We start from the raw sequence: 27,555 nt of genomic DNA on the forward strand, positions 1-27,555 counted from the left end.
ATGTGTGAGTGTGTTGTACTGTGTGAGTGTGTGCGTTTATGGGTGCGTGTGCATGTGTGTGGGTGTGTATGCGTGTGTGGCTGTGTGTGTGCTATGCGTGTATGTGAATGTGCATACGTGTGTGGGTGTGTGTATTCGTGTGTGTACATGTATGTGTGTGTTTGTGTACATGCATGAGTGTGTATATATGAGTGTGTTTGCACTTATGGGTGTGGGTGTGTGTGCATGTGTGGGTGGGTGTGTGCGTGTGTGGGTGGGTGTGCACGCTGTGCGTGTGTGTATGACTGTGTGTACCTGAGTGTAAGTGTGTATACATGCATGAGTGTGTGCGTGTTGAGTGTGTGCGCGCGTGTGTTGCACTTGGTGTCTACTGTGCACGCCGAGGCTGCCCCGCGCACACCTCTGTGCCTGTGTCTCATGTCCCACGGCCAATCCGAGGGGGCGACCTGCACAGTCCCTGAGCTTCCAGGTGACGCACAAACTGACGTTTTCAGGGAAACCGTGAGCTGGGCTGTTCCATTCGGTCATTCGTGGAAAACCCTGTAATCGTGTCTGCCCCAAGGAACTCACAGTCGGTCTTTTAAGACAGAACAAAAAGAGAAAAAAAAGTTCCATCCAGAGCACCTGGGTGAGAGGGGAGCACAGAGGAGTCACGGGTGCTGGGTAGAGGAGGGGGGAGGGCGCCTGGAGCCGGCCCCAAGGGGGACCAGCAGGGAGGGCCCCGTGGCCACAGACGTGGGACCGAGCGAGCGTGGGGCAGAGGGCCAGCTCGGATGAGAGGAGGAACGGCAGACAGCAAAGTCCGCCCTGGGAGAGCAGCGCCCCTCGTAGCGAGACGGTGTGGGCTGGCACACGTGTCTCGCCTGCCTCCGACCGGCCTGCTCTGCCGCGCTCCCAGCCGCAAGGCCTTGGCCGTGGGACCCCCGTGTCCGTCCTGTGAGGTGCACCACAACGTGTGAGGTCATCAGAACACGCTTGGAGGGCTTTATGTGTCTCATTGTGACAAGCCTGGGGAGGATTTTAAGGCCGTGAGGAGGACATTTTCTCAGGAATTTTTCTTAGCGTTCCATTCCCAGTCTTGAAATGATGAACCGTTTCCTCAGGCATCGGAAAGCACTGAGTGATACCACCTATTTCTGAACAAAGAGTAATTTGTCATCTAATCAAAGATAAAATACAAACCGTCCAAGAATCAGCCTTTGAACAAACGTATGTCTTTACCTCTGGACCGGTCACATCTCTTTATAAAACATCCAGCATATCTGGCGCATATGAACAAAGGAAAACTTCCTTCCTATCCTTAATATTGCCGTCAAAACGTTTTTTTATTTTTTTTATTTTTTTTTATTTTTTTTTAAAGATTTTATTTATTTATTTGACAGAGAGAGATCACAGTAGACAGAGGCAGGCAGAGAGAGAGAGAGAGGGAAGCAGGCTCCCTGCTGAGCAGAGAGCCTGATGCGGGACTCGATCCCAGGACCCTGAGATCATGACCCGAGCCGAAGGCAGCGGCTTAACCCACTGAGCCACCCAGGCACCCCAAAACGTTTTTTTTAAATATCGATGCACATACATATACGTGCACTATGTTATTAACGTAGTCACGCACGTATGCCGCGTCTGTACGTATCTTGTTGTCGTCTAGGTTGTGGTGTGAGGCCGGGGGTCAAAGCTGGACACGTTTCCTTCCGTGAAGTGCATCGGGGCGTCTGAGTCTTCTTCATACGTCATATCTAGTTAAATGTGGCCTCTCACCATTATTGGGAATTTAGTCCCATTTTCGTCTCTTCCCTGTCCCCCCTGGGGTGATCCTGAGCAAGGACCCCTTCAACCTCGCGGGACCCCCCATTGCTGCTGGACACGCAGACCCGAGCTGGACGAGAAGCCAGCTTCTGTGAGGAAAACCTCTTGCTGAGAAAGACTAGATTATGTTGGCCTTAAATTGTAAATTTGAGCTTTTATTCCAGTAAACCCTTCACTAATTTATTGTTCCCTGGAGCAAAATGAACAAAATTGGAAAGAAAGTAGATGTTCCCTTTGGGAAATTATTGACAAGGATTTTGGAGGGCATTTTTTTTTCCTGGCAATTTCCGGAGGGAGAACCACTCACTTTGGTCTCCTGCTCGCTGGGAAAGGCAGGCTGTGAGGGGCTGACGGGATGACGAGGCAGGACGGGAGGCAGAACAGCGCATGAGCACACCGGTGCGAGTCTTCGCTCCAAACCGGGACCTGCGGCACACCTTGGCTCTTGTGTTCTTCAGCTGTGGCCTTACAGAGAGAGCCAGTCCCTGGCACAAGGGAATTCTGTTTTGTCGTTTCCGTGTTGGAAGTCTCCGGTTCCACGGGGGCTGAATGGTTTTCTGTATGGGCAACGGAGAAACAGAGATGTGACGTCTGCTTTCAGAGACAGTCCGTGAGCACCGTGACAGCGTGGAAGCGTGAGAGACCTCGGTCTCACCCGGTTTGTTTTTTAAGGAAAAAAACATGTAGTGCAAATGGTTTCTAAAATCAAAACGAAAATGTAATTTGGCTTTATGGAAGTGTGTGCCAGGGCTGTCCCACGGACCTCTTCAGGGCGAAGGACTAGCATGTTGTAGACCGAACCGCCCACTGTCCACGTGCGCCTCTGTGGCCGGGGAAGTGGACTTCCCAAGCTGTCCCCCTCGTCACATCTAGCGCAGACGGTCACGGCATCAGGCAGACGTCTGACTGGGCCGTGCCACACGGTGACCCCGTCCGCATCGATCCTCGCCTCTCCTCTCGCCACATTGCGGTAAATAGGGATATTTTATTCCTGCAACTGAAAAGCTTCTGATTTTCTCAGCCTCCGGCTACTCAACGTTCCTGTTTTATGATTAGGCCACAGACGAGCGGGGCGATCTTTTACCTTCGCATCCCGGCCTCCTCTTTGGATCTAATGCCACATGGAGACCGATGAGAACGCGGCACGACGCAGACCTCCCGGGTGACCAGTCAGAAGAGGGCACCTGCGTTCTGCATGACCCCACTGTTTGGGACCATTAGAGCAGCGTCCATTAGAAGCCGCTGGAAAGTCTGTTATGTTATTTTAGAAATATATGCATTTCATTACTTTCAAACTTGGACAGAAATGCAAGTGGGATTAAGCAGTGCTCTCAAAGAGAGACCCTCAGGCCTCCTCTCGTGACCAAGTAAACCGGCTCATAATTAGCATACGCCTTGTTAATACTTGGGGCTTTAAGGCTGTCAGAAGCCTGCTTGCCGTTAGTGTCTCAAAATTTCTCTCTCCAGCTCGTGTGTGCGTTAATCAGCAGAGCAAAGCTGGCCGCACGGAGCTGCGCTCCGGCCCTTCCCTGTCCCGATGACCGCGGGCATCTGTACGTCTCTGTCCACGGTCCAGGACGCAGAGAGGAGACTCGTTCCCGCAAGTCTTCATTCTCAGGGCCAACAGAGAGCCGTCCTTCCATCTATGCTTTCACGCTGAAGGGCCGGGGCCATGTGCCCTGGACGCGCGTCCCTCCTGCTCAGGGTCCCCGTGTGCGTGCGGCAACAGTTTTTCTCCCTCCCCAGGGCCATGTTCTTGACCTTCTCTGTCCGCGGCCACACACTGGCAATATTTGTAAGTCACTTTCATTCTCTCCAGATAAAAACGTGCGGGAGGTGTGAGATCTACTGGAACACGTGCATCCTCTTCTCTAAGACGGGACAGAAGTGTGCTTAACAAGACAAGGAATTTTGAATATAAGCCCCCCGAAACGGAAAAGAAATATTACTGTCCATCTCTACTGCTCTTACCAATCCCAATCTCCCTGTGACCTTGGGGCCTGATTTTTTGTTTAACATGAGGGTTGGGTGCACATAACCACATGGCGCTTCACGGGGGGGGAGATTCTGTAGCCTCCGTTCAACACAGAGTGACAACAACGCCCCGGCCCTGGGATCCCAGACGGTGGAGGCGGGCACAGCCCACTGGGGTGCTCTTTCCCGGAGCTGGAGCCAGGGCGGCCGCGTGGCAGAGTTGGGGTCGTCCCGCGTGGGTCAGAGCTGTGAAGGGGCTGCATAAAGGGGTGGTGTGGTCCACAATGTGGACTTTGTTTCATAGAAATGATAGTGCAAGGATTCTTGTGTAAGGGTTAAAAAGGACAACAGACAAAGGTCCCGTGGTGTTGGCTGTGATCTGCACGTGAACCCTGCGGTGTGGGGCCGTGGCCCTAGTCTCCGGCACGTGGCCCAGCCAAGCAAGCCCCCGTCCTCCTCTGGCGCTGGGTCCTGGGGAAACAGCAGGAGCACGGTCGTAGGAGGTCACCCAGGACGGCAGGGAGGTCAGTGTAAGAGCAGCTGGAGGAAAGTTCTGGAGCGGAGAGCAGAGCAGCAGCAGGGGCCGACCCCACGAGGGCTCATGGGGCTTGGCAGGCCTCTGCGTCCCACTCTGAGTAGGAGGGTCACCAGCACCTTGGTGGTGGCAGCTGACATGAGCTTCCAGTCCCTCCAGTTCCCGAGGGGCGGGCGGGCGGGCGGTCTCACCGGGCTGGGGCAGGGGTAGGGCAACAAACAGCCCATCAAGGGCACACGGTGGGCGTGAGAAGCAGCCGGGTTCTGCCTGCTCTGTCTGCGGAAGGGCAGTTCTTTACAGGAGGATGAGGACACGGACTGAGGGCAGGGGCGCAGGCGTGAGACCCGCCCCAAGTGCCCAGCAGCTGCCTCTCCTAAAACAAGCTGTGGGGGGGGGGGGGTCCCAGGGGGGCCGGGGGCGCGCCAAGTGGGGAGAGCGTCTGAGGGGCCGAGCGGGTGCCCACATGGGGTGTGAAGAGTGGCATGTCCCTGGGGCCCTGTGGACGTGGGGCCGAGGCCTTCCATAGAGGGGGCCTTTCAAGTCTCAAGGTTAGATGAGCTCCAGGCGGGGCGCAGACAGGGACGGCAGGACGGCTGGCGCCGTGTCACGTTGCCGGCTGTGTAGCCCCACAAACCTCGCCGGGAGGTGTGTTCATGCCAAGTGCTGTCTTAGAAGTCACAGCTGTCCCCTGCCGTGCGAGTCGAGAACACACTCGCGGGGACGGAGGCGGGTTCCGGTGATGGGAAGAGGCCAGGCACGGCGGCGAGGGCAGCGTCCGCTCTCAGGAAGGGATCCCTGGACGCGCGCGTGGAGGGGGTCAAGAGCGAAAACGAGCGCCTCTCCATAAAGAGCGTTTCCGGTCATGCTCTGACTTTGGGGCGGGTCCTTCCCACCCCTGCCGCAAGGAGGGGCGTCCGGCTCCCTATGATTGCTGCCAGCACTGCCGGACACGCAGGGAGGCCGGGGCACTTTGCGGACTGTGCCCGTCTGGGGCAGAAGCACCTTAGTCTTACCTTCCACGGGAAGGAGAGGCCCCAATCCCAGACACACACCCTGAGGCTTCAGACATCTGAACAGCAGATTTCTCAATTCCTAAAAACCATTTTAAAATATATGCACAGTTTATGGTACAAAAATACATGACCCTTGTGGCGCAGGTGCATTCCCTTGGGATGACCTTCCTTGACCCTTTTCCACGGAAGCCCAGCCACGGAATGCGGTCAGCACAGAGCTTCCGGACCCCCGGGCACAGCACCTCACACCCACGATCCCGTGACGTGCTGGCTTCTTCCGCAGCGCCCCTGCCCTTCCTCGTGCCGTGGGGGTTTGGTCGCCTCCGTCAGCATGAGGAAGCTCCTTGAGAGGGTGATCCAGGTCACAGCTTCCACGGGGCATTTGCACGTCACTGGGGAGGCAAGCCATCGAGTGAATGACTTAATGAACGCGTCAGAACCATTTGCTTGTACAGCGCAACCGTGAAGGGAGCCCCTGAGTGGGAAGGGGGGCTGTCGAGTGGGGTTGGCGATGACCAGTGGGGGCAGCGGGTGGCCTTCTCTGAGCTCCTCTCCCCTCATGTAGAGAGGGGATTGGGTGAGCTCACCGGCAATGAGTGAGTTTGGAAACTCTACCACCCTGGGCGGGGAAGGAGGCGAGGATGGGCATGAGCTTTCGGACGTCCCCTTGTGTAGGGCAGAGCGGCTGGCGTCCACAGCCTCAGTGAGTGGCCCCAGCTGTCGGCGGCTCTGGGCACGTGACATCGATCCCTCCAGGCCTCCCAGTGGAGCAAACATGGTGGTACGTGCAGAAGGAGCTGCTCCAGCGCCATCCTGCTGCCCGACACAGGCCCCGCCACCCAAACCAGGGCCGTGTGATGACTGAGCACACACCAGCGGGAACACGGGCCTTCTTGGCCGCACCTTACAGCTGAGAACCCCGGAGCTGATGGGGAACGACACTTGCCATCTTCCCACTCACGCTCCCGCAGAGCCACTCGAGCACTCCAAAACCTCTTCCGGAGCAAAAACTGAATTTTACATCTTTTAAGACCTGGGCTGTTCGGGAAAGGAGATGTGGCGTCTGCTGGTTACTCAGCGCGTGGCCTCTCTCCCTCGGGACTCTGGGGTGCATCTGGGCTTCCTGCGTGGCGGGCCCCCCTTCCCTCTCCACTTGGCTGACTGTCACCGCTCCTCGTCCCGAGAGCACATCCGGCGGTCCCCGCATCGCGGTCGTCGCACTCCCACGCCTGAGCCGGACCAGGACGAAGAGAGCAGACGGCCTCATGCTTTTCAGTCGGGCGTCTGGGGCAAATAGCTTCGCGTGTACATTCCTCTCCAAAATGCCACAATGCCCAAGGAAGTGTGTAATTCTAGTTGTTGGATTTTCTATGCTTGCTTGTTCAAAATTCCTGACTTAGCAAGTCCCCTGTGTGTGTGGTCAGGGCCCCCCAAAACCCGCTGGGTGGTGGGCTGGGCAACCCGGGAGGGGGGCAGGTCCGTCCCGCCCCACGCTGGCACCTGCCACGCACCCCACACTGAGCGCATCCTGAGTGCCCTTCGTCGAACATTTCCGTCCCCATGATTCATGCTGGTCCTTCCGAGGGAGACGGGTGTTTCTGCGTCACCTTCCTTCCCGTCAGGGTGATCTGCAGCGAGGCCGAGCCGTAACCTCTCCCTGAGCTTTTTCTGCGTGTTCCCCTTTTCGTGTCATGACAACATTTTCTGCCATTGAAAATGCCTGTCCGGGGACCTCAAATGGTGTGAGTTTTGGGGCTAAGTAGAAATAATTTAAATTTGTTTCATTGCAAGCATGTGGGAGCTGTTTGTTTTCTTTAGAAGGTCACGGCTTGGGTTTAGTCCCCGTGTTTCAGTCGCGCTAACAGAGACGCCGGCGCCCCTGGCGGTGCTTGAAGGTCTGGGTCGTTGAAACACATGTGGCAGGTGACAGTAGCATCAGGGCTTGGGTCCCCTCCGCCGCCTCGGGAGCAGAGAGCGCCGCAGCGCCCGCCTCCAGGCCTCTGGGCTCGACCCCGGCCCGGCCCGGCTCGGCCGCCCACCGCTGGGCGACCTTCCGAGTGACTCACCTCTGCGATTCCTTCCTTCTACAAGGCGGGCGGCGCCGGCCCCACCTGGAAGTTCGGACAAGGGTTGATGAGTCTGTGTTTGCGCCGCGCGCATATCTACACGGTTGTAAACCGAAGAACAAGGTGTGAGGCGAGACGGTGGCGGGAACCATGGAGGCAGCCTGGAGGGTCCGCCCAGGCTCCTCCGCAGGAAAGAGGCTGACGGGGGAGGGAGGCCCGGAGCAGAAAGACACAATCAGCGCCCCAAGTCTGACCCAAATCCAACAACGCATGAATGAAAGAAAACTTCTCATGTTAGAAACTCCAAAAACCCAGATCAAAATATTTCAAAGATAAAAGGATTCTACCTTCCTAATATGTCTTTTCTCTCCTTGTCTAATACAGTACAATTTTAAAATACTTATCTCAGACTTGCAAATCAGCCGTACAAGCCCCCACTGAACGTGTCCGTCAGCCCGTCAGACCCCCAGCGGCTCGTCCCCGTCTCCGACTCTCTCCCTCGCCTCCCCACCTTCCATTTTCCCAGCTGGCATATTTTGATCGTCCTAGTCTCTGTCGTTTCTTTACTTTTCAAACTATCTTGAATTCCTGCTTCAGTTCTCTTGCCTCTTTTGGATGACACGTGCTTTAGGACGAGAACATAATGGAAACAGGCATTTTGTATTCAGGGCACACCGTTGTGGGTCAGAGTAGGGGAGCGGACGTTGTGAAAGGCGCCTCTCTCTTTCCCGCATTCCCAGATCCAGGTCAGACCCCTGAAGTCATGGGCGCCCGTGACCCCAGATTGAATTTCAACTTTCCTGGCCACCTGCGAGTTACAGTGGCACGAGGCTGAGCTGTCACCCCAGCTGGTTATGGTCACAGCATGCGGTGCTGTCCTTTCTACAAATACTACGTCTCACACAAAAGCCATTTTGGTTCTTCCGGATTGCTGTGTGTCAGCCATGACCTTCACGTCCCCTTCAGGGAGGCCATGACGGTAGCCTCCGATCGTGGGAATGACAGTCTCGAAGCTAAGGCCTCCGGGTGCGTGAGAGGAGCCTCCCGTGTGGGCCCTTCGTCCATGCTCAGGTCTCGGGACGCAAAGCCCGCGTCCAGCAGATGTTTTCTGGTCCAGGCGCCAGGTGGCCGAGACTGGCGCTCCCTCGGGCCAGGCAGTGCTGTGCCTGAGCAGCCGCGACGCGGGAGCAGGGACGTGGACGTGAGTCAGGGGTGTCGTTTCAGACCCTCCCCCTTCCTTGCTGCGCGGCTCCTAGGAGTCACTTGTGAACTCGTGAACTTCAACTTTCTTATTTGGAAAAAGCCCCAGTAGGATGCGGGCCTCACAGGACTTCTTTGGGGGTGGAGCCAGGAGTAGGGGGGCGGGTGGTGGCAGAGCTGGGCACTTAGGACCCTCGTTCCACAGGCTGGGACACCAGGGACCGGCACGGAGCGACTTTCCAGAGCCCAGGGAGCAACTTCACTGTGGACTGAGCTAGAAGCCAGTGCACCGGGGCCTGACGTCGGCCCCTCCAGTCGCTCTCACGTGCAGACACACGGATTTCCAGGTCGCTGTCTGCGGGTGGCCTTCGGGCTGGAGGGTAAGCACAGAGGAGGACTCGGTCTAAACACCAAAGCCATCTGATTCTCAGCTCATCGAAATCACGGCTTTCTGGTGAGGTGTACATACTCACCTGGGGAACGATGGCCGCTTCCGGGAGCCGGGCCAGCTGCTGGTGGAGACCGTCCTGTCCGCAGTGGCCCCTGCCCCGCTGGCTTCCTCTGACACCCACGTCCTGCCATCCCACCTTTGCACGGTCCCTCTGCAGAGACCGTGGGATGTCTTCAGTGCTCTGAGTGTCCCTCCAGCAGCAAACAGCGGGAGCAGGGGCAGGGCTACAGGAGCAGCGAGGCCAGCGGACCGGCACCGACCGCCCAAACCCGGGGACCGCTGGAGGGAATGAGTGTCCACAGGCCAAGAGCTGTTCCCGCGGGAGCCCGAGGGGGTCTGTGACTTCCGAATGTGAGGACTGCGCTTGGGTTCTGGCCTCCAGACGCTGCGCGCACAGGCGAGCCCCCAGCCCCGCCTTCTGACTGGAGGAGAAGCAATGCCCCCCGGGCTGACGCACAGAGGCTCTCGCCATCCCCGCCCGGAACAGGAGCACCAGGAGCTCCCTCGGCTCACACGGAAAGTTTCCGCCGATGCCCGGGCCCAGGAGAAAAGAACATGCGTCCGTGTTCTCCAAGGGGTGTGCTTTGGTCCAAAGACAGCTGGAGAGCGAGGCAAGGCTGGGGGCTGTCCCACCAGCGCCCACACAGCGCCTCCGCCCCCTCTGCCCACCCCACCCGGAGCACAGCGCCGGCTCCGGAGGGTCCGCAGACCCCGCTGGGCCGTGTCTCTCTGGTAGGGCTGTCAGACCACTCTGAGCCCATGGACAGCAGGGAGGACTGTCCCCACAGGCCAGTGCGAAAGTGCCCCCGCCCCTGGCGGGACATGACGAAGAGCCTGATGACCCCTGGGATTCTTTCTGAAAAAGTCGCTGGTGGGCTCTGGGCCCGGAAAGGAGGTCAGTGAACGACCTCGGAGAGTAAATCCTCACGAGCCCAGCGAGGACGGGCATCCCCCATGAGAACGCGAGCCCTCAGGTCCGAGCCCTCAGCCCGAGCAACTGTGACGCGAAGGCTCGTCGGCCCTTCCAGCAGCCGATTTTACAACCAAAACATGAAGTTTATTTACTTTTGACGTTCTTTAAATTGAAAGAACTATTGGTCAGCGGCTACTTTCCTGATAAAATAAATGAAAATCCTTGTGGTGGGATGAGGCGAACTCAGTCTCCACATTCCCAGAGATTGGTCCACATCCTGCTTTGGCCACATACAAGCTGGGCAGCCTGGACTAGCTAGCCCGAACTAGTTAGCCTAGCCTGCACTAGTTAGCCGGACTAGTTAGCCGGACTACGTAGCCTCAACCTAGTTAGCTTGGACTAGTTACTTGCCTGTTTAGGGCGCCTGATCCTTTCCCCTCTACAACTGGGAAAATAACATCCGTCTTCTCCATCCTAGGGGAAGACGGCGTTAGAGGAGCGGGCGTGTAAGGGCCTGACGCTGTGCCCAGGGCCTCACGCGGACAGATGTGATCAGACCGGAGACAGAGGGCCAGTGCCAAGTACGGGCGGTCACTCACCGCCCCTCGCCTGTGGGACTGAACACATTCCCCTTGTCCCTGAGAGTCACGCTCCTCTTGGAGCCTGTGGGTCCCGGGCACATGGTCCTGCCTGTCACACATACACCAATGTTGCACACGCATGTGTGCACACACGGCCCCACACGGAGAATGTGCGGAAGCAGCACCGTGAGCTAGGGAGAGGGCTGGGTGCGGGCGCCCATGCTTGTGATGCCCACGTGCTACCTTTGCCAACAGACCACGCCATCGTCCCTGGACCCTGTCTTCAGGATGACATGGGTGGGGCCGCCCCACGAGGGCCCACGCGCGACCATTCACACACACTGCGAGGTTTCTGCTCTGTCATCGGTCGCACGCACCAAAGGGCCAGCAGTCTGTGACTCTGACCGCCGTGTTAGGACACTGAAACGCCAGCTGAGCGTTTGCATCGATGGGACTCGGCCTCCCCAGGTAGACACGGGGGCGTCGTGGTGGCAGGGCAGACTCTCGAGGCCTCAGGAGCCATGGGCCATCGAGGCTCTGAGCAGACGGCTCCGGCTCCAGTCGTGTGCTGCCATCCAGGGGCGAGACCGCCTCGCCTCCCCTCCCCCGCCCCGCCCCGTCCCTGCGCACTGTGGAACCTGCAGCATGGGACCAGGGGTTGCCGTGGCAACTCGCTCCTCATCCCAAGCCCCTCCCGCAGGCAGGGCTCCGTGTGTGGTGGGGCGGTGGGAGGTGCAGAACGTCCTCCCTGCACTGCGGGGGCCTTGGGAGACCCCCCCCACCCCGGGGCGGTGACACCTGTCCTATGCTCTGGGCCCAAGGATGGGCCCCTGGAAACCCTCCCTCATAGCAGCTAATGAGACAGGAACATCGGAATGACGGCCAGCCCCTTGACCCCTCAGAGATTCCCAATTATAAAAGTTTCCCGGTTTTCTTTCTTCCTCGTTTCCCTTCCTTCCTTTCCCAGAAAGTCTTTCCCGTTCCTCTTTGTAGCTTCCGTCACAAAAGTCATTTTCCAACGGGATTCTTTTCCTGAGAAACACCTATCTGGTGTTAGGCTAGTGAAGTTTCCAGGAAAATTCACTCTGGAACAACCATATTTTCAAAGGACTTTCTTAAAACTCAGACTGGAAATCGCTTTTGGAAACATGGTTGATGCGGCGTCCGCAGACCCACAGCGCGATCTGCCAGGAGCACGTGGCGCGGGCGCATCTGCTCCTGGTGCGGAGCGCGGGACCCACGGAGCCGCACGGACAGGAGCCGAACGTGTGCACGGCCCGTGAGTTCGCCTGCAGGACCCCCGACTGCGCGTCCCGACGAGGTGGCTGGGAGTCGGCAAGGCCTGCTGTGCACCGACGACCTCCGGCGACGGAGACCCCACCGTGTGGGTTTCAGAGCCCGATCTCCGTGTGCCGGGGCAGTGCGTGCCAGCCGGGGGAGGGCTTGCGTGTGTGGCCTCCAGGGTCTGTGCAGGGCGCGCCTTCCTACCAGAGCCGTGTCTGCTCGGGAGCCCCCTCCCCTTCCAGCGTCTGCGCCCGGGACAAGTGAGGACCCTCCTTGCTCCACTCTCGCCGGGAGCCTGCTGGGAGCGGTCCCTCCCCTCCCTCGCCTTTGAACCCGCCGCCTCATTCTGCCCGATGCCTGCGCACTGTCCTCTGGCCCTGGCTTTTCCCCTTCCCCCTCCCCTTTTGAAGGGGTCCCCTTCTATAGAAAAGCCTCCCCACCAGTCCCCACAGGGGCCCCGAGCTGCCCTTCCCACAAGCACTACCTTCCCCACTGCACCTGTCCCCTCAGATACCGCCAATGACCACAGTTCAATCCTGGCGTCCACTGAGGGCGGGAACCCAGTCCCTTTGCCGCTTCCTGCTCTAGGCTCCAACGAGGGTCCCTGAGCCTGTTTTGTCTGTGACCTGGGGCTGATGGGGCAGAACCCAGCTCCCAGGATGCCTGTGGAAAGGTCGCATGTCAGTGGCAACCTCAGGGGCCCACAGTGATTATTGGCTGTTACTGGACAATTGCCGAGGCCCGGGGCCTCGGGGAGTCACATGCCGTAGGAGGGGCTGTCCTCAGCCGCCCGCACTGTGGATGGCAGGGCACACACTCTGCCCTCTGGGCTTTACACGGGGGCAGGGCGATCACCCATTCCTCCACGAGATGCGGAAGAGGTCAGCAGTGGGATCTCTGTGACCTCGCACCTCTTAAAGCTTGAATTTATGGCTTTCACTCATATTCCTAATGGGGAGCTGAGTGCCGGGGGACAGGCCTGTCCTATACTATGGGGTTTGAGGCCAGGAGAGGTCAGGCACATGCCCCAGGCAAGCGTTGACCAGCTCACCGGGCCCTGAGCCCACCTCATGGCTGCCCGGAGCCCTCTGCCCCCACATCCCACTTCCTGCGAGGGCGGGGCCGTGCACGCCTCCCCTTCTGGGCAGAGTCCCCCTCGGCACCCAGCCTTCTCCCTACACCCTGCCGCTCAGCCCACTGACAGCCCCACAGTGTCCTCGGGCCGGCCTTCCCTCAGAGCAGCTGGGGGCGGCACCCTGGGGCCAGTAGAGCCCCCACACCCTGGGACAGGGCTCTGGTGTGACCCTAGCTACAGACGTCCTGCTGAGAACAAGAAGGGTTCTGCACCTGCACCAGCTCCGTGGTCCTCGAGGCCTCGTTTGCTAATCAGAAAACCAAAGAGCACAACCTCCATCCAGGCAGAAAGGACGAGACCAAACGCCCCCACATCCATACGTGGCACCGGACACAGCTGTGTCACCGCTCAGGCCCCGCCCGCGCCCCTCTCAGCCAGAGCCTGTGTTCAGACGAGTGAGTGATACGTAACCCGGGAAGGTGCCCGGGACTCCGAGCCATGGGTTCCCGGTCAGGCTGGGCCATAGCAGGCAGGAGAGGAAGGTTCTGGGAGGACAGACAGGCGCACTCACTTAGGCGTGGTACGTAGCTCGAGTGAGGTTCGGGAAGGCTGGCCATGCCTACTGAGAGAGGAGACCCCTCGTGGGGGAGGAAGGCTGGTGTGAGAAAATGGGGACCCTGAGGCAGGGCTTTCCAGGTGGCCCCGGGCCTCCATCCCTGCTGCGAGCATGTCCCCTCACCTGCAGAGATGTGGGGGCTACAGAGACGGCGAGATGGCAGGTGTCCCCAACAGAGGAACACCGGCTGCTGGCTTGGGCCGCCTCAGGCTGTGGACAGAGCCTAGACCCTCAGTCCTGGGAGGCCTTTGGGGTGGTCCTTTGAAGGTGCCAGTGCAGCTGACCCTAGTGACCCACACTTCCAGTGGTCCCAGACTTGCTCTTGAGTGCAGGGTCGGGTGGGACCCTCCAGGAAGGTACGTGGTAAGAAGGCCCTTCCTGAAAGTGGTCCTGGGCCCTTAGGGACATTTGGGGCACATTTCCCTCCTCCTTTCCCATCGTGAATGTGGCAACTTTGGTTCCTGCCGTCTTCTCTTTTCCAAGCTAAAAACCTCGCAATGCTTTATTAATGTTTTTCCTGAGTGATATGGCCCCAGTCCTCTTGTCCTCGGTCACTGCGGAATGTGCTGGAGATTCACTCTTCCTGTCCCTGCGGGAGTCACGGCACAAGCAGGACCGGCTTTCGGCGGGCAGTGCTTTGCTGAAGCCTGCGTCCCATCGTGGAGGGGGTCTGGCCCCCGAGCGCCGGCGTCTCGGGGCAGCCACGTGTCCCTCCCTCCCATCTTCCGTGTCCGTGTGTTCCATCACAGTTCGCTTCTCATCCTGCTTCGTGGCACATCTCTCTCTCTCCGCTCCGTCTCTAACCTGTTCTTTCAAGGAGGCGCGGATTGGAGACGCCTGGTCTTCCCGGAGACGCTGGGCTTGGGCGGAGCAGGCGTCCTCTGCTCCGACGTGTCCCCTCCGCAGACCCACGTCACTCCTCTCGGGTTCCTGATCTTCAGTGAGGGCTTCCCACAAGGAGCGGGAGTCTCTGGCGGAAACGGTCTCTGGTCTGCTAAGAGGTTAGGGGTTGGGCCAAGGGCAGGCTCCGTCACTGCAGAGTCTCCACCACGGGGCGCGGGCGGCCGGCTGCCAGCTCACAGGCGCCGCATGTCTGCGCCCCCCTCCGGGCCCGGGCACCTCCAGGAGCTACAGGGTCCTTTGTGGACGCCTGCGCTGCTCATCGGCTCCTCCCTGCCGTGCGCCCGCCCCGCCTGCCGTGCTCCCTCCTTCTGGACTTGGCGTCCCCGTCTTGAGCACTTGCTGGTTCTCCTCTTGCCCTCAGTGGAGCGTATGTGCTCTGCAGCTTCCAGAACCAGCTCCCGGGGTCACGTCTCGCAGCTGTGGGGTGTGGGCCCTGGGCCCCGAGGCTCTCTGGTCGGCCCCTCGTGATCAGAGGGAAACCCCACGGTCAGGGCGCAGTGTGGTTCTTAGAAGCCGCTCTGGCTGCGTCCTTGGTGCGGAAGCCTGGAGCAACGCCGTTCCCCTTTCCTGCTGTCCCCTTTGCTGGCCCCTCTGATGAGATGCAAGGGGTCCTTGCAGGTCAATCCCTAAAGATCTCGAGCAGATGAACGAGGGGGCTCCGTCTGCACGCACCAGGGAGCCCGGCGGGAGGGCCGTCCCCGGCAGTGGGCAGGACAGCAGCTGCTGCTGACAAGGGGACCTGAGGCGTCCAGCCGAGTGCGGCTGCCCCGGGACGCAAGACAGGCTTGTTCTCATCGCGACTTGGGGGCTCTTGTACGGATTTAAACAGTGACTCCACCTGTTTGGCTCTGTTGGCCTGTAAAAAAAAAAAAAAAAAAAGATAATTGATTAATCTATTTCTAAAAACTTTTGTTAAACCAACAATTTCTGGAATCACTTATAAATGTGACAAAAAAACAAGGAGGAAAGGCAAAGCCCACCAGAAGGCTAGAACTCCATTTTTTTTTTTTAAGTGAGAGATGACGGAGCAAAAAATAGGCTAAAACGTAGCATGCACATGGAGGATGGGGCAGGAGGCAGGGCCTGGGGGCAGGGAGGGAGGTTACACCGAAGGACACACGACAGAGAGCCCGCCGTCACACGGGACGTGACGGGACGTGACGTGACACGGTCGTCTCGCCTCTCCTGACTGGAACTGAAAACACTTTCTCTGAGACAAAAGAGAGATTCAAAATAGGAAAGACCCACAAACACGACAAACGGAGGGAAAACAGGAGAAGCAGGAACAGGAAGAAGCTTAGCAGCGGGGACAGGGTCTCGGCTGAAAGGGCGGCCATGTGGCCCCCGGGCCTCTCCCTCCCTCTGTCCCGAAGACGTGCATCTCCCAGGGCTCACGCAGGTCCATGAACTGGACCTGGAGACCCCCGCTTAACTTCTAAGCACATGAACAACCCCCGCTTAACTTCTAAGCGTTTCAAACAGTTTGTGCACAGAGAAGGGGACCTGATGTCCCCCAGAGTCGCAGCCTGAGCCATCGGCTGCGTGGACGACACGGCACGCTCCCACACAAGTCCACGTCTGGCCCAGCGGCCACTCTGGCCTCGGGGACTCAGACGGGCAGGGGCATGTCCAGGCTGGCCTAGGCTCGCCGCCGCCCCTCACTGGCCAGTGTGCCCTTCAGAGCGGGCTGCAGGCTGGGGCGTGCACGTGGCAGGTAGCTGTAGCTCAGCAGTGAGAAGGTCTTCGTGGTCACGCTAGGTCGCCCATCTGTCTCACGTGCAGTCCACCGGGTTCATGATGCTGAGAAAATTGGCGTGGCCGAGCCAGCAGCATCTACAGGGAACCCCTCCCCCATCCCCGTGCCGCCCCGATCGGGGACCCTCAGCAATGGGCATGACCCATGGGATACGGTCACCCAGGCCCTCCCACCCTTAGGAAAACCCCGCGGGCACGGTCGGGGTGCACGTTCTTGTGCGTCTGGCCCCTCCCTGGGGCCACCAAGCACCCCGCCACAGCGCACAGGCCCTGACAGCCCCGCACTCCCCGCACACCAAGGGCTCGGGCTGCTGGAGGGCTCGGGGTGATCGGCAAAGGTGAGTGCCTCCTCGAGGGCCCCGCGCGGGGTCTCTGCATGCGGGCGGGACGCCCCCACCTCCCCCGGGCGCGGTGCGCGTGAATGCCGCGCAGGACCGGACGGTAGAATGCTGGTTTCCGTTGCCTCCGCTCAGCCGCGCCAGTCACCTCTTGTGTGTTCTTTTTTGCATGGGTCCTCCGAGTCCAATTCCAATTCTGGCTCCAGCCGCCCCAGTCTCTTGTTTAGCTGCTTCACTCTGCTGCTGGACGTGCATGTGCTCCGGCAGCAGGTCCCATGGACACATCCCGTTAAGTGAATGGGACGTCAGGATGTGCTAGGTACGTTCGGCCGCGCCGGACAGGAGCCTACTCCTGGAGGTAGCTGGGGCCCGCAGCGGGCAGCCGTGCGTGTGGCGGCGAGGGCCCCGTGGGGCTCCCCTCCGCGGACCAGGAGGCCGCATGACCAAGGACTCGCAGCTGCAGGGCTGCGGGCTGCATGTTTGGAAGCGAGCAGACCTTGCATGTGGCATGAACAGCGGAGCGGCCGCGGCGGCCCCCCCGCCGGCAGAACACCGGCCGGGAGCCGCCCGGACCGCGCCGCAGCTCTGCATGGGGCCCCGCGCCCGGCCCTGCCGCCCTCCCAGGGGAACCCGGGGCCCGAGTCGGGGAAGGGCACGGGGGAGGCACACAGCACGCGTGAGGGGGCAGATGACCCGAGGCTGACGGCAGGCGCGTGAGCCTCTGAGCCAGGCGGCGAGCCTGCTAGAAAGATCCTGTCCATCGGTGGGTGGTGGATGAGGGAGCCGCCCCCGCGGACTACGCAGTGTGCCACGTGAGCTCTGGGGGCGCGGTCACCGGACCGCTCGGCCCTGATGCCCGGCCCGAGCCACAATGACGTCCACCTGCTCCCACAGCACACGGGTCCTGGACGCTCTGTCCGCCCGGGGTCCCGGGAACCAGAACTCTGAGCATTAGCCACAGGATCACGCTTTGCTTTCTCAGTGCCCTGAGGCCCAACCCGTCCAGAAACGTGACCTGAATCATCAAACTGAGGGGTTTTTATTCACGTTAAGAGTACCTTTAAAACTCTTTTTCATTTATGGGTTTGTTTTGAGTGTAATTTAAAAAGAAAAGTGCAGGGAACCAAAAGAAAAGGTGTTTTTGCTTCCCCGTGACATCCATCAGACAGCAAGTCTTCCACCTAAATTCTCCTAATGTCATCGTGTCCCCAGTCCGCTTGGAAATGCGTAGGTTTTCATAAACCCAGAGCGTCCCACACGTCCCACGAGGAAGCCTATCGCCTGACACCTGAGGAGAAAGGGAGGACAGGAGAAGCTCTGGGTGTTGGGGACAAAAGCAAGAAGCAAATCCAAACTGCTTCCCGGAGGGGTGGGCGCTCAGGACCCCCACGGGGTGGGGCCCCAGCCGGCCCACTGGTGGCCAGTGGTGGCCCTGCAGGTGGTGCCCCCAGGGGTGGACCTGAAGCCGGACTGGGATACTTCATATTGAATTTCAAAAAAAAAAAAAGAGAGAAAATTATTAAATGTCTTAAAAGTTAAGAAGCAAATGTAAAATTTTATCTTTCCTTGAGTTTCAGGAAATATATCTAAGAAATTGTGCAGAAGTAATGCATATGGCTTTTAAGTGACCTGGTTTCTTTCCATTTGGGGAGAAAATTGCAGAGGAATGGCAGGAGAATCAGTATGTGTTATTTTTCCATTAGAAATATCTTTCTTTGGCACTCCTCTGAATTTATTATTTCCCATTTATATGACAAAAAAATCAAAATAAAAATGTATTTTCACGACCATATCTCTTAAGGCAAAAAAAAAAGTATTTTTTGAATTCAACTTTTTATATAAATGAAGCAAAGACTTATATATGTGTCCGGAAACGTTCCAATTTAGAAATACATTTTACTACTAGAGACAATTCCTAATTTTAACATTTTCATGATTTCTTTTAAAATTGAGGGTGATAATTTTTTATCTATTTTTTTTAATATATTTTGTTTCTTTCTTACTAAGTCCCCTTGATAGAGTTGCCATGGAAGAAATGAGCAAGAGAGGCTGTAAGGGCTGCCCGTGAAATTCTGAGAACGGGCGTATGTCCCTCTGACTTGGTGTAGTCATTCCGGATCCTCAGTGAGTCCTGTTCTGTATATTTAGCTGCTCTGCTCAAATCAGGGCATGTCTGCAGCTCAACCTTCCAGGACAGTTTAACGAGGTAGCTCGGTAACCCCGAGAGAGAGTCAGTTCAAAACACCCACAGTGCTTTCAGCCTCTATCTGTAAGAGTTTTAAAAATAAGTAACTGACACTTATCAAGATAAGAGATCGTGAGATGCCTCCAGATGTTTTTTCCTGTACGTTGATTTTGGGGGAGCTGAGCTCGGTCTCCCCCAGCAGGCCTGCCAGCTCAGACTGGGCCAGACGTGAATGCCACAAGCTCAGGCTGCCATGCTCAGGGAGGACCGCCTCTCGGTCTTCGGGAAAGGTCACTCCCCAGTAGGTGGACGGAGAGAGGCTGGCCCAAAGGAGACTGGGGCTTAGCCTTCTGGTACCCAGCAAGGACGCCTCAGAGTCCCCGAGTACAAATGCTTGTGTGTGTGGAACCTGCCTTGGACTTCTTCTGAGGTGAGGACAGGACTATCGCTAACAGGACGATGCAATGCGGTTGATGGGTCTCAGCTCCCGATGTGCAGTGACATGCATGTTGGCGTGGACACATTCAGCTGGGAGAAAATGTCCTGTTTTGAGGTCTTTCTTAATATAACGATCAAATCCTCGTATTTATTTTCAAAAGAGAGTGGCATGATAGCACATGGAGGAAGCACTTTAAAGATATTCTTATCACTAATTAATCGATGACACAACTTCAGTCAGTGGGTTTGATGATTTCCATTTGACCCACCCTGTCTCGGGACGGGAGTTCTGTAAATGGGGGAAAACAGCACGGTAGTAGGCTGTATGTCTTGCTGAGGAACAAATCAGGGACAAGCAAGAAGCACGGTGGTCTGCTGTCACATTCTTGAGATGTGCCCCAATGCAGAATCGTATGGTTTTCATGATTACATATTTTCATGTACAGACATTAAGTTATGTTTTGACATTAGGGGATATGTCTCCTGACCTCCATGTGGGTGTGATCAGTGACAGTTCCTATGGACATCCTAGCGGAATGTTTCCGTGGCTGGGAATAGTTCAGAGGAGTCATGAGCATACAGGGCGTTCTGGGAGGCTCGGGCCCACAGGTCTCTTCGATGACGTAGATCTGCAAAAGCAACACAAACCCAGCTCACTCCTACTTGAGAAGGGCTAGTTCCGTGAAATCAGAAATCCAGAAGTTTGTGAATGGTCCTGATTTTTTTTTTCAGATTTTGCTTGGATTCTGCAAAACTTAAAACACTGTTTAAAACATTTTTTCATGATTCTCCCAGCGCCATTCTTAAATGTCTTTTTAAGACAGATTTTTCCAGTCAGGTGATAATGTGCACTCCTCCAAATTCTTTTCTCCCAAGGCAAGTGCAAGATCACGGACAAGGCACAAATGTTTTTAGCCTTAAATACATCTGTGAGGCGATGAGTCTAGCTCTAAGGTTACTTGTTCATTATGTGTCTCAGAGTATTTCCACCAAAAAAGCACCTTTGGAGGGGAAGAGAAGCGATATTTGAGGCAAGTGTTTCATGTCACAGAACTTCGCATCTCTAACCATGGGAACTTAAAATAGACTTGGTGCTATTGTCCCTGGTAACCGGCAGGAAGCGTGGAGGGTGGTGAAGGTCTGGTGTGCTTCCCCGCGGCTGCCGAGGACTTCGGTGCAGAGAACCTGCGCCTGCCTCATGGGGAGTTTCCATGGAAACCCAGTCAATCTCTTCTGCCATTCTGAAACCCAAGCTGTGTGGCACATGGTACTGTCTGATTTTACCCACGGGGGATTTGGATTGCCCACATGGGCCTCCCTTCATGGAAAAGATGTGCTCTTAGATGGGTAGATGCAAATCAAACTCTAGTAAATCGATTCTACACCGCCCCATTGTCAAGGTCCTGGGGCTGGCTCCGTCTGAGAGGCAGAGACCCCTTTTGTTGGGTGAATAGTCACTCCTTCATTCACCAATTTCAGAAAATCGTATTTTTGAGGGTTGAAATTTCTTAAACCCAGGAAATCTGTATGTAAATCTAAGTGTTTAAAAAAGCTTCAAAGTCTTGAACAGCAACAGAAAAATGACTACGGAGAGCTGATAGCGGGAACCGTTCTGGGCTGCCTTGTGTGGTCCAGAAGCTCCACCTACGGGTGAAAGAGCTGCATTGCCAGCCCTGACAAAACCCAGAGCCGCTGTGTCAGGGGCAGGCGGCAACGAAGGGCAGTGGCCCCTCCAAGCAGGCCTCCCGAGCCCCCGTGACAAGCCCAGGTCCTGGGCTGTAGGGGTGCGGGGCGTGAGCAGACAAAGGGGGTGAAGGCTGGGGAGCCTCCCCCGGAAGGAGCTTAGGGCAGGTCCCCCCGTGAGCTGTGCAGGGGTGTGGCCAGGGAGGAGCAGATGCGGGTCCCCCAGCCTGGGACCGCACCCCATCTGTGTGACTGGAGCCCTTGACAAGAAGAACAAACCTTTTAAGACAGCGATAACTCTTTCTGGAAAGGGTTTCTCTTTCCCAACACAGTGGAAGCTCTGAAATGGGCCAAATTGATATTTTGTTGTTTTCCCGGTGATAGAGGACATTTTCAACACCTCTTTTTTTTTTAACCAGATGATGCCTTTGTAAATGGCTGAAACACACAAAACCTACTCTGAACGTCTGTCTCTTTTTTTATAATCAGTCAAATCTGATTTTCATTTGCATTGGTTTGGTTATAACGCCTCACTTCAAATCTGAACAGAGTATGTCAACCTCCTACAGCCCTCACCAAAAAAAGGCATATTGAAAAATTTCTACTCATGTTAAAATGAATAAATTTTAAATAAATTTGCACCAAGTGCTTAAAATAGGAAGAGTTTGAGGATTTTTTTTTTAAAGCAAAAGGCAAGGCCAAGTGCATATTGTCGGCAAGTAGGAAACCTTTCTGTTTCCTGATACGTTTTCCAAACAGAGACTTGCATGAGATGCGCTTCTCTGCCGCAGGATGATTTTGATTGCTCTCAGGCCGCCCCTCCGCGCGCTCCGGGGCTGGCTCCCTCCGCACAAGGGGCCGGGCGGGAAATCACCCAGCGAGGCCAGGTCACTGCACTTAGTATTTAGAAAGTAATTACTTAGCGATCGGCAGTAGAGTCTCATGACCAAACTTTAACTGTACGTAACCAGCTGTTACCTTAACAAACATCAGGTCAAAAATCCGATTCTGGGTTGTTGGTACAGATTCTGTTCTTGGTACAGATTCTACTTTAAAAGCCCCGTTGTTCTGCCTCAAATGCCTGTTTTAAAAACCCTCGCTCCAAGCACGCACACAGGCGCCGTGTGGCCCAGGCTGCCGCTGTCCGCCCGCACAGCGGGGACCTAAAGCCATCGCTGACTTTCAGCAAGGTACGGCCGGCACGCGGTCGGCACCCTTAGAGCTAGTGTCGCTCCCTTCCTCGGGACCGAAGAGGACGTAGACAGCGCCCAAATACCCAAAACTGACACACGTGGATGTCGGCACGGGACCCCCAGCCCCCCTCCGTGCGGTGCTGGGGGACGTGCAGGGCGCAGGGGGACCCCGTGCTCCCGGGCCCGGCTCGGCGTCCAGCTGCTGCCCTGACTCTCCAAGCAGAAAACAAATCGAAATCCCTCAGGGGCAGTAGATGTTTAGGAACTACCGGAAATGCGTGATTTTTGTCCTTGCCGGAGCTCGGGTGCTCCCTGAGTAGTGGGGTGGGCACGGGGCACGACCCAGGTGCCCCTGTCAGGTGCAGTGTTGCTTACCGAGTCCCCTCCTCCCTGACAGGGTGCGTCATTTGTTCTGTTTTGTTAAATATACAAACTTGATGGGAAAAAACAACTTTTTCTTAATTTTTGCCCTTAATTCTCACATTCCTGGTGGGAGAAAACCAAACCAGCATGAAGGGAAATGTCTCTGCAGCAGCCCCGACCGCTCCTGAGGCGGCCGCCCTCGGGACTGGTGTGGGGGCGGCGGTGATGAGCCTCGGTTTGAAGCATGTGCTGTCCCCCTCGGGCGACCACAGCGTGGTTGTTAGGAACCAGGGGACGGGGCCTCTCGGGGCTGCAGCGGGTGTGTGCAGGTGCCACCCCGGCTGACCAGCAGCCCTGGGCTCCGCCACGCCAGCCAAAAAGGCTTTGAGTCCCCAGTGCTCGGCTCCCAGCGGCTGCCCTCACGGGGCTCGGGGCACCTGTTAGTCCGGCTGGCCGAGGGTCTGTCTCCCGATGCTCCGAGGGGTGGGTCACAGCCAGACAGGTACTGAAATCCATGATTCTTCTGGAAAGTGCCATTGGGCTTGAAAGGAAGAAGGTAGCCGAGGTTGGCGTCCGGTGGCATCCAGTGGCTCAGTCAGTGGGCACAGGTCCCTGCTCCCAGCCGGGGAACTTCCGGCTCTGTTTGTCTCCTTCAAGTAGGGTGGTGAAGCCGTCAGGAGTTTGCTTTCGTGGATAAAGAAGGGACTTAATTGTCCAGCGCACTTGCTTTCTTTCCAGTAAATTCTGCCCGTCCTGTGTTCTTAATTGCAGGTGTCCCACCCCTGGCTGTGATGGCTCCGGGCACATCACCGGGAACTACGCCTCCCACCGGAGGTAAGTGGAGCGCCCGTTCCCTCCCGCCCCTGCTCCTTCTGTGCTCGCTTGGTTTGGCCCCGGCTGTGTACGGTCTGGAGGCTCGGTCGGCAGAGCAGCGCCGTGCCCCGGGGTCCCTCCTGGGACGGCAGGCGCACTCCCCTGACGGGCCTGAGGTCCGCCTGCGAGAACGTTGCTTGGGTCGTCCAGCAGCAGCCTCTCCAGATCGGAAGAGCTCAGGGAACAGACCTAGCACAGGCGTGTTATAAGGTCCCTCGGACAGTCACGGATGGGCAGGCGTTCCAGCACCGGTGGGCACTGGCCTCTCAAATGGGAAGTTTGAGCCGCTGGCTGTCCAGCCGTTCCAAGCCAGGAGCAGAGCTGAAGACACAGAGCTGCGCTTTACGGGGCTCCTCGCAGGCCTTGGGGCTCCTGAGGAGAAGGGGTGTTGGAGACACAGCCCGGCGATCCCGTCAGACACGCCAGGCCGCGTGTCAGAGGTGAGCTGAAGAAGCTTCGGACGCGAGGTCTTCACAGAAGTGGGTCAGGACCTGTGGCCAGGTGCCCCAGCTTCTCCTCCTATTCCGTCAGCGACAAGAGCCAGGGCTGGGGCAGGGACGAGGATGCTGGTGAAGGAGGACCCGTCCGACGGTAGAAAGTGGCTGCACCAGCAGATACGGACGCTGGTATCTGCTCACACGACGCTGCTTCCTTGTCGGCCGGACTTGAGGTCATGGAGTGAGCCACCCTACAGTCCAGGAGCCCCAGCGCTTCAGACGCACCCCCCCCCCCCCGCCCAAGAAGACAAAGGAAGAGGAGTGGGAGAGAGATGGAGACAGGGAGACAGAGGCAGGGAGAGGGGAGGCTGCTCAGACAGTGTGAGCCGCAGGCCGCCCACCAGACAGACGGCGTTTGCCCACCAACCGCACCGAGTGGATCCGTGGATGGTGCGGAGCATGTGGCTGCCTGTGTGTCCCGGTGCCCATAGTCAGAGCAGGGGATGGTCCCTGGCTGCTAGCGCGGTCTGGACGAGGGACAGGGACAGCCCCCGTGGCGGGTGCCTCCCTCACAGAGATCCCCACGGGCCGCGCTTCCGTGCTCGCCGTCCAAGCAGGTCCCAGCAGCACTGGGCTGGGGCACACGGACTTGGACGGCCCACGAGGAGGACGGGATCATGGGGTTATGGAGGCCTCTCCGTGCTCATCCTCCCCCCCGGGGCTGTCCCCACGGTGCTTCCGACACTCAGGGGCGGCCGGCAGCCTCCAGGCTTTACCCACGGGACGCAGCAGCACCAGCTCCGCAGCTGGCGACAACCCAAGAAGTCTCTGGGCGTCGCCGCGTGTTCTCCGGGGCCACCACCAAACACCAGAGCGGCCTCGCGGTGCTGAGCCAGCTGCGCAGCCCACACAGAGCCTGCCGCGGAGTGTCGGACGCCGACGCGAGCCCGCGCTCCTGCGCAGGCTGGTAGAGCAACGTGGCTGCTGTAGACTCGGTTCCATTCGATTCGGTCAAAAACAGTGACAAGTGGACCCTTCCCTGGGCGGCCGTTTCGCCTCAGGCTTCCAGCTGCCCAGCGTGGTCCCGCCACCTGGGGTCCCGAGGAGCCCCTCGCCCCTGTGATGCGTCACCATGCATACATGGCGAGAGACCCCAAGGCCAGGAGCTGTCCCCCAGCTTGAAGTCGCGTCTGTGCTTTTCAGGAGCCCCCAGGTGCCGTGGACGCCCCGGGAACACCTCCCAGGCTGAGAGAGCAGCTGCGCACGGGGGGCTCCAGGATGTCACCTCATGAGAAAGAAACATTTGCTGAGCACCTGCTGCATACCGCGAGTGTCACTGAACACTTGGCCTGTCTAGTTTGGCTGTCCTGTGGGAGCACTCTCTTTGCCCTGATCTCCTGGAGGGAGCCCCACAGCAGCCACATCACCAGCTGTGGGGGCCCGACTCCCCGGGGCACGTCCATGTGCAGGCACCCCAGGCTGTGCCCGTCTGACGCAGACGGGTCGCCAGGGCTGAGGAGGCAGCAGAAGGAGAGGACAGGGGATCGCCCATGGGGCTGCAGGTCCTGGGCACAGCCAGGCCTCTCCTCAGGCCTCCTCAGCATGGCCGTGGGTACCCACGCGGGCACACATCTCTGCAGCCAGAGGGTCAGGGATGTAGCGTCTGTCTGTCCAGCGCAGCGAGCCCTCCCGCGGCCCTGCGGACGAGCCCGCCTAGACCCCGTCTGGACACTGCCAGGGCACCCGCCCCGGCCTTGCCTCTGGCGACACAGGGCAGGGGTCCTGAAAGTGTTGCTGCTGCTCCCAAAGTGCATGAGATCTCAAATCAAGACTCAGACACACCGCGAGCCCCCGCATCAGTAACGGCAGACTGTCGGACATCTGTCCGGGATACGTCACATGTAGAGCACAGTCACAAATGTCACCCAGGATTCCCGGGTGAGGGATCCAAAAGTGCCGCTCAGCGGAGACGGGCTCCTCCAGGAGGAGATCACAGTCGTGAACAGAAGTGGCGGCGGCGGGCACAGCGGCAGGCAGCAGGCTCCCCACCGCAAACAGCAAGGCCGAGCGCAGTGTCGCTGCGGCACCAACGGCAAACGGCCCGGACGAAGGGGAAGGAGCACATGGCTCAGGCGCCCCCAGAACTCACAGCTGTAGTGGCGCGTGCTAAGTAAGTGGACGGCTTCCAGCCCAGGGACAGGGCTCCCCAGGCCCCCAGGACCGGCAGTAGGAATGGCACCTGTGCCCAGGAAGACGTCTTGAACTACGTGCCTGCAGACGGCCGGAGTGGGGGCACGGGGGCATCGGGGAGGAGAATGGAGGGGGCAGCACGTGCGGTCAGGGCAGCGGGGACGGATGCTGACGGCAAGGCCAGGCCCCAGGAGCCTCGTGCACACATGTGGGACTTTGGTGCTGAGCCACGGGGAAGGTCTGAAACAGAGCACCTTAAACATGGTGTCCCGGAGGGAGAACGTGGACGATTCCAGGGACGCCTGAGGACGCCTGAGGACATGCTCTGCCTGTGGCTGCTGCTGGGAAAGGAAGGGGGCACAGGGAGCATGAGCAGGGTCAGGGTGAGCGAGGGCAGGCAGGGCTTGGGCCCGCAGATGTCAAGGCTGCACGGGGCTGGGAGGAGCGTCCCAGGGGCCCCAGGCGGTCACCTGCCCAGGAACAGGAACGTCCACCGGCTTCAGATCCCCGAGACCTGGGCAGGAGCACTTCTCCATGCAGAGATCTCAAGAGCTGAACCGCAGTGTGGCCAGCCGCTGGGCAGTCAGAGGTGGGGGAGAGGACAGCCACTCTCCTAGGTTTTACCTCCAAACGCAGGGGCGGATAAAGGGAGAGAATGCAGGCATATCTCCTCTTTCCCGTGTCCCCGCGAGAGGAGACAGGTGTGAGGGGGCTCGGATCACGTGCCGTTGGAGACCACAGGGCCCGGCGTGGGGTCCGAAGCCCCAGCCCAGGGCCCAGGGCCCTGCACCTGCCCTCTGCCTGCGGGGGCCCCTCCTCGCTGGAGAGGAGCCTGGCTGTCTCAAGAGAAGGAAAAACGCGAGGACACGGAGTGAGGGGCTGGGGAACAGGCCTCCTACGGTACCACAGCCGCGGCTCTGGCTGGAGTCTGTGGCCGTGTGTCCGGCGTCTTGGGAAAAGGCCTAGTTTCCTGGTCTTCAGTTCTTTGCAAGGAGTCACGGCGGTTCCCTGTGTTCTCGTGCGGAGCCGAGGACAAGCCCGCTGTCAGCCTGTGCGCCCACACGTTCGCGACTGTGTTCTGTCCCAGCCGGAAATTTTCCTGTAGATAAACGGGAGCCTCTATTTCCAAGCTTTCGACAATTAAATGAAGTAATTATGTTCCACTTCCTCTGCACCTTCTGCAGACACACTGGAGTCGTACTTCAGACGGATCCGAACAGACTGTCCTGTCCCCCCAGACGGCAGGGCTCAGGGGAGCGGCTCACCCAGAGAGAACAAGGGAGCGTGTGTTCTCTTCCTCCACGTGGCCCCTTCTCTGTGCCCGGCCGCCCGGCCTCTTCCCACGCAGAGGGGCCGCCCCCAGAAGGACCTTCCTCCCAGGCTTGGTGTTCGTGGGGAGAAGCTCCGGCTGCTGGGGGACACGGGATCCAAGCGGCTGCTGTGGGACGGAAGCCGGCCATTGCCGGCAAAGCCGATGTTCGCTGAGGCCGTGTCCCTTCTTTAGTCTTTCAGGTTGCCCGAGAGCAAAGAAAAGTGGCATCAGGATAGCACAGAGCAAGGAAGACAAAGAGGACCAGGAGCCCATCAGGTACGCGCACGAGGCGGGCAGGGCGGTTGGGCTGCCGGTGGGAGCAGCAGGGAGGGGGGGCGGCAGTCACCGAAGGCCAGATCTGGAACCGCACCCAG

General features: G+C 58.2%; 1 protein-coding gene across 3 annotated transcripts in view; it reads left to right on the top strand.

The window, feature by feature from the left end:
- The window catches only part of LOC111154049 (myelin transcription factor 1 like), a 128,428-nt gene that overhangs the window by 79,537 nt on the left and 21,336 nt on the right, over positions 1 to 27,555 (top strand). For all 3 annotated transcript variants that reach the window (XM_022513403.1, XM_022513404.1, XM_022513405.1), the window contains exons 14-15: positions 23,141 to 23,203; positions 27,374 to 27,457. In XM_022513403.1, the coding sequence (XP_022369111.1) occupies positions 23,141 to 23,203; positions 27,374 to 27,457 (147 nt within the window). The remainder of the gene's footprint in view (positions 1 to 23,140; positions 23,204 to 27,373; positions 27,458 to 27,555) is intronic.

This window comes from Enhydra lutris, unplaced genomic scaffold (assembly GCF_002288905.1).
Source record: "Enhydra lutris kenyoni isolate GAN:26980312 unplaced genomic scaffold, ASM228890v2 scaffoldscaffold35, whole genome shotgun sequence".
Taxonomy (NCBI): Eukaryota; Metazoa; Chordata; class Mammalia; order Carnivora; family Mustelidae; genus Enhydra; species Enhydra lutris.